Raw genomic sequence first — 7283 nt, forward strand, 5'->3', positions numbered from 1 at the left:
GTGGAGTCTGTATTTTAACTCTGAGGAGAAAAACCATGTGTTGGCTGAACTGTGTAGTGTGTAGTCGAGTTTAGCACACATATGTTGGATGGTGTAGTGGCTCTATTGACCACCATCTCCTGACATGAACTGGAGAACTGTCAACACACTGGCTCCTCTCCTCCTCTTCCTCTTCCTCCTTCTCCTCTCCTCCTCCTCCTCCTCCTTCTCCTCCTCCTCTTCAAAGCCTCACCTTCACGTTCCCTATTTGAAATTTTGTTCTAGTCTCAGTTTCAGCAAGGCATGGCTGGCCTCCCTGTGTCTACCTCCTGGTACACAGCCATCACGTAGATGTGTACAGGGATTAATGCTCCTCATGTTTCCAGCAGATCCTCTGCTCTAAACCCACAGATTTACTCAGGACCACAGACCATCTCCTCAAACACCCTTGCTGAACAGTGTCAGTCTTACAGTCCTTCAGTAAAATCACTCTCCGCTCCTCAGACGTTCTTCTCTGTGGAATCATTTCCTGTAACAGGTTCTTGTCTCTGAACTTCTCACCAAGCCTAGCCATGCGTTCCTGTCTGTCTCCTCAAGGCCTGTTTGTGCGCTCTCTCTCCCGCAGTTGTTCACGAGATAAACGCTAGTCCACCTTCTAGTCTGTGTTCCGTCTGTGTTCGAGATGACGCCTGTTTTAGTAGCTACAGACCTATATCACACTTCCCATTTCAGATGGAAGGTTATGGCTGAAGTGGTAGCCATACGACAGATGTTTCCAACCTCAAATGAGTCTCGATAAGCCTTTTCATCCGGGATTCCACACACATCACAGTGCTGGCTTGTCCTCGTGAGAGCTGTGAACAGCCTTGTGTTGTTTGTTGATGCTGAGTCAGTGTTCTCCTCCAGTGTGTGATGTCATGTGTGATGTCACGTGTGACTCGTCTTCCATTACATGCGACGTTAGAACCCTTTGGACACACCTATCAGACAAAAATGGTTTGTCTCCTTAAGGATATCATTCACTGACCCTGTCACTCACAGGTTGCCATGGGAACCATTCTTGCCCCTCTTCATTTTATTACTCAGTACTATATTTGATTGATTGATTGATTCATTAATTCATTAATTCATTGCTTTTATTTCATGTTGTCCATTGGACAAATGATCTGTAACCATGGTCTTAACGTTCATTATGTAGATGACATTCAGTTTATCTAAGTGCCATGTCCCCTGTCACTCTCAGTACCTTCTTAAATTAAACAGATTGAACTAATATTATATTAGTCATCCCCAAGTCCCACATCTCCAAATTGTCCAGTGTTGCTGTTGGCAGTGTATCTTTGACTCTGTACCAGTTTGATAGAAACCTTGGCGTCCTACTCGATTGGAATCTCCTGCTTTCTGTCGTCTCCGCAATTCAACCCTCCCATCCCCGTCTGAATAATAATGATGATAAAACTCTAACCCCGCCTTTCAGCACTTCCTGTATGGACTGTTGTGATTCCCTCTTTATATGTCCTACTTAACTTTCTGAAGAGACTTCGATACATTCAGAACTCTGCTGCTAAAGTACTGACACACATTCAGAACTCTGCTGCTAGAGTACTGACACACATTCAGAACTCTGCTGCTAGAGTACTGACACACATTCAGAACTCCGCTGCTAGAGTACTGACACACATTCAGAACTCTGCTGCTAGAGTACTGACACACATTCAGAATTCTGCTGCTAAAGTACTGACACATTCAGAACTCCGCTGCTGGAGTACTGACACGCAAAAATCTGCTGGTATTTCTCCTGATCTTCATCAGCCACTAGTTACCTCTCTCCTCCCGTATAAAATATACCAACCTCTTCCTCACATATACCATCCTCTTCCTCACAGGGACTTCCTTCCATTCTACTCCTTCATTTCCAAATCCCTTCTCAGGGTTTCTGACAGCAATTTGTTAAAACTAGTCTTCCATGGGTGACGGGGCATTTAGTGGTGTGGTACTCAGACTGGAATGTCCTCCCAAGACAATCCAGTTATGTTCTTCTGTTACAGCTCTCACAGCTCAAGAGACTCACCTTTTCATTCAAAACTAGTCACATCTCACTTAAATACTCACCTTTTCATTCAACACTAGTCACATCTCACTTAAATACTCATCTTTTCATTCAACACTTGTCACATCTCACTTAAATACTCACCTTTTCATTCAACACTAGTCACATCTCACTTAAATACTCACCATTTCATTCAACACTAGTCATATCTCACTTAAATACTCACCTTTTCATTCAACGTTACACTCATATCTCACTTAAATACTCACCTTTTCATTCAACGTTACACTCATATCTCACTTAAATACTCATCTTTTCATTCAGCACTACACTTTCTCTTCTTGACTTTATTCCCCCTCTCAATTCTTTGTCAAGTGACCTTGGCTATGACATTACATAAATGTAAGTATAGACATAGTCTATCTCCATCTGTCTGTCAAAAGCATTATTTCATGATCAGCCTGAAGATAAATAAGCGTTTTGTGGACAGATAAGTGGTTAAGGGTGTTTTGGCGTGTTTGTGTGAAACACTCGTCGGGGCTTAGAGGATGTCAAGGAGCTACTGACGGCTGGTGCTGCTGTGAGACTGAGTGCATGTGGATACACACACACACACACACACACACACACACACACACACACACACACACACACACACATTCCCATATGTGTACACACACATATGCAGGCATGTGGACTTACACTCCTATACACAATTACGTATGCATATGTTTACATGCACACATGCCTGCACCTACACAACGCACACGCGCGCACACACACACACACACACACACACACACACACACACACACACACACATTCCCATATGTGTACACACACATATGCAGGCATGTGGACTTACACTCCTATACACAATTACGTATGCATATGTTTACATGCACACATGCCTGCACCTACACACACACACACACACACACACACACACACACACACACACTCATCCAACCAAAAAGGCCAATGCTCCAACTCGTATCTCCTTGATTCTGAGCTGTTGTATAAGTGCTGACCTCTGTGGATCCCTGAAGCAGTGCTTGCTGAGTGCCAGCTCGGAGCTGAGTGTCCTCTGATCCCCCCCCGCGCCAGCTGCCAGCCCTCTGCTTGTGTAACCTCCACTTCCTTCTCCCAGCTCTGATTCCTGCCGTTTTGATCAGTCCTTCGGTCAGCGTCACTGTGACATGCCGACACTCCCATTGGCTGACATTGATTCCCCGTAGGATTGTATGGAGCTTTTGTCTGGATCTCATGCCTGCTGATTTCACATCAGCCATCAATACCCTGTCATGTCCACACTCAGTATAACCCCCTATAACTGACCTCCATGCCCTACACACACACACACACACACACACACACAATCTGTAAGTCTGTGACCCACCTATCTGCATGCTTCTTAAAATTGTTGTATGCATCATTATTGAATGGAGACCAGAATGATGATTTTGGTTTTGTTTGTCCTGTCCAAACAATAGCTAACCACAAGCCAGACTGGACAGAGTCATCAGGTCCTGCAGCCTTAGAGGTCCTGACAGGTCCCGCAACATGGGGACAGCGGGATTCTCCAGCGTGAGTGCGTGGAGACGGAGCGTTGCTCAGACGTGATGTCACCTGCCGTCACTCACTATGACTTCTCCTCCCACCACGAGCCTCTGACTCCCACGGGCCGTACCCATGGAGACCGGAGCCCTGGTCCTCCTGGTCTCTGTTGACATCTGGAGTTTTCATGCTGTGGTGATTTTTTCCCTTGTTAAAGTTGATTTGTGAGCTGTGGGGCTGGCTCTCGCTCACGGACCTGGCTGTGTCGGACCCGGCTTCATCGGTACCGGCTGAATCGTCTGTAACTGCTGTATTGGTACCGGCTGTGTTGGACCCGGTTCTCTGAGGTGGAGGTTCTCCTGGGAGCTGTCGGATCTCTCTCTCTTTTGCGGGCCGTGTTAAAAGCCTCTGGTAACGGCTGGTGTGTCCTGCAGATGGTGTGAGTGGGACTAAGCTCTCCCCGTAAATGAATGAATTTATTAATGCACGTCTCTTAAAACCTGACACACATCAGAGTATGTGACAGGTGCTGTAGTCGGTGTCCACCAGTAGAGTGTCCACCAGTAGAGTGTCCACCAGTAGAACCAGTGTTCCTGCAGTACCCGATACCACTGGGAGGTTGTTGGCAAAATTGTACTGTAAATTGGATTATTGTATTGTTTTGTATTATTCACATTGTAAATCATGCAGGTGCTAGAGAAGCATACAAACATGTGCCCACACACACACACAGTCACGCACACACAGTCACGCACATGCATACACACCTGTCATGCTTCCTGCCCTGTGAGCATGAGAATAGAAGACGAACAGCAGTGTTCTCCTGTGAACACTTCAAGCCTCCGTAACAATCAGCTCTGCAAAGAACACACACACACACACACACACACACACACACACACACACACACACACACACACTAGCTGATATGAGGATAGAATTGACTTCTTGCCCAGCTAAATCAGACTAAACAGAATGAATGTGTTAAATGAATCTGTTAAACCTCATGATGTCATGTTGACGTTTGAGTGAGTGCCTGTCATGCTTGTTCTGGCATTCTTTAAACGAATCTCTTTCAAATTCACATTATCAAATATATTCGAGGTGTGAGATGTTTTGTGTCATTTATGAGGTGGAGGATGCACTCGTAAAGGAGCCTGTCTAACACTTCTAATCATTGGCTCAAAACCTGCCAGCAGTGCAGTTATGTTGTGTAGGAACTGTGTAGTAAATGTACAGTAACTGTACACTGTGTGGTAACTGTGTGGTAACTGTGTGCTGTGCAGTAACTGTGTGGTAACTGTGTGCAGTGCAGTAACTGTGTGGTAACTGTGTGCTGTGCAGTAACTGTGTGGTAACTGTATGCAGTGCAGTAACTGTGTGGTAACTGTGTGCTGTGCAGTAACTGTGTGGTAACTGTGTGCAGTGCAGTAACTGTGTGGTAACTGTGTGCTGTGCAGTAACTGTGTGGTAACTGTGTGCTGTGCAGTAACTGTGTGGTAACTGTGTGCTGTGTAGTAACTGTGTGGTAACTGTGTGCTGTGCAGTAACTGTGTGGTAACTGTGTGCTGTGCAATAACTGTGTGGTAACTGTGTGCTGTGTAGTAACTGTGTGGTAACTGTGTGCTGTGCAGTAACTGTGGTAACTGTGTGCTGTGCAGTAACTGTGTGGTAACTGTGTGCTGTGCAGTAACTGTGTGGTAACTGTGTGCTGTGCAGTAACTGTGTGCTGTGCAGTAACTGTGTGGTAACTGTGTGCTGTGTAGTAACTGTGTGGTAACTGTGTGCTGTGCAGTAACTGTGTGGTAACTGTGTGCAGTGCAGTAACTGTATGGTAACTGTGTGCTGTGTAGTAACTGTGTGGCAACTGTGTGGTAACTGTGTGCTGTGTAGTAACTGTGTGGTAACTGTGTGCTGTGCAGTAACTGTGTGGTAACTGTGTGCTGTGTAGTAACTGTGTGGTAACTGTGTGCTGTGTAGTAACTGTGTGGTAACTGTGTGATGTGCAGTAACTGTGTTTTAACTACACTGTAGTAACTGGCGGTGTGAGTTTAGATGTATTCAGTCCTCATCCTGAGTGACTCGGAGGACTTTAATGAAAGAGGATCTGTTGGAGGATCGATTAGGCTTCATAGGTGAAACACCACGTTCCTCCCTCATGTGGAAGAGGGCGGAGCCAACTCAAGGGGGAGGTGTGGGTGTGTGGTGGGAGCTTCTCGCCTGCTCTGTGCGAATGGAGGCCCCAGACGTTCCTGCAGCGCAGCTGTTGACGTCTCACACCAGTCACACACTTCTGTGGAAGGTTTATTAGCGGCGAAGGCTGGGGAGTGCGGCGAGGTCTCCGTGCCACAGAGACGCTCTGATGGACAGACGGGTCACATCCCTGCAGTGTGGCATGCTGGGCTAGCTCAGGCCTGGCATGGCGTAGCTGTCACTCTTCATCAGCCTGCTTTCCATCATCATCTTCACCCTAGCTGCAGGCTTCTGCCCTGGGCCATATCTGAAGAGTGGCATAGACGTGTGTGTGTGTGTGTGTGAGCGCGCGTGTGTGTGTGTGTGTGTGTGTGTGTGTCAGTATTTAGTGATTGTGTGACTTCATGCTCCTCACATCTTCACCCTCATGACTCAACCGTGTGTTGCTTTTGTTCCTTCTTCTTTCTGTCTGAATGATCCTCGCAGGTCCAGCTGGAGGGGCGGGGCTCTGTTCTGGGTTGTGGGTGGGGCTCTTTTCTGGGTTGAGGGTGGGGCTCTGTTCTGGGTTGTGGGTGTGGGTGTGGCTCTGTTCTGGGTTGAGGGTGGGGCTCTGTTCTGGGTTGTGGGTGTGGCTCTGTTCTGGGTTGAGGGCGGGGCTCTGTTCTGGGTTGAGGGTGGGGCTCTGTTCTGGGTTGAGGGCGGGGCTCTGTTCTGGGTTGAGGGCTGGGCTCTGTTCTGGGTTGAGGGCGGGGCTCTGTTCTGGTTTGAGGGTGGGGCTCTGTTCTGGGTTGTGGGTGGGGCTCTGTTCTGGGTTGAGGGCGGGGCTCTGTTCTGGGTTGAGGGCGGGGCTCTGTTCTGGGTTGAGGGGGGGGTCTGTTCTGGGTTGAGGGGGGGGGTCTGTTCTGGGTTGAGGGTGGGGCTCTGTTCTGGGTTGTGGGTGTGGGTGTGGCGCTGTTCTGGGTTGAGAGCGGGGCTCTGTTCTGGGTTGTGGGTGTGGCTCTGTTCTGGGTTGAGTGTGGGGCTCTGTTCTGGGTTGTGGGTGTGGCTCTGTTCTGGGTTGAGTGTGGGGCTCTGTTCTGGGTTGTGGGTGTGGCACTGTTCTGGGTTGAGGGCGGGGCTCTGTTCTGGGTTGTGGGTGTGGGTGTGGCTCTGTTCTGGGTTGAGGGTGGGGCTCTGTTCTGGGTTGTGGGTGTGGGTGTGGCTCTGTTCTGGGTTGAGGGTGGGGCTCTGTTCTGGGTTGTGGGTGTGGGTGTGGCTCTGTTCTGGGTTGAGAGTGGGGCTCTGTTCTGGGTTGAGGGTGGGGCTCTGTTCTGGGTTGTGGGTGTGGGTGTGGCTCTGTTCTGGGTTGAGGGTGGGGCTCTGTTCTGGGTTGTGGGTGTGGGTGTGGCTCTGTTCTGGGTTGAGAGTGGGCCTCTGTTCTGGGTTGAGGGTGGGGCTCTGTTCTGGGTTGTGGGTGTGGGTGGGGCTCTGTTCTGGGTTGAGGGCGGGGCTTTATTGTCTTTGT

At 48.6% G+C, this 7283-nt stretch overlaps 1 protein-coding gene across 1 annotated transcript in view; it reads left to right on the forward strand.

Moving 5' to 3' along the window:
- thsd7ba (thrombospondin, type I, domain containing 7Ba) overlaps nt 1-4029 on the forward strand; it is a 138071-nt gene extending 134042 nt beyond the window's left edge. Inside the window, 2 exon segments of the mRNA XM_077001151.1 lie at nt 3804-3869; nt 4021-4029. Of these exon segments, the coding sequence (XP_076857266.1) occupies nt 3804-3869; nt 4021-4029 (75 nt within the window).
- Nucleotides 4030-7283: the final 3254 nt, after the last annotated feature.

This window comes from Brachyhypopomus gauderio, chromosome 4 (genome assembly GCF_052324685.1).
Source record: "Brachyhypopomus gauderio isolate BG-103 chromosome 4, BGAUD_0.2, whole genome shotgun sequence".
NCBI classification, from domain to species: Eukaryota; Metazoa; Chordata; class Actinopteri; order Gymnotiformes; family Hypopomidae; genus Brachyhypopomus; species Brachyhypopomus gauderio.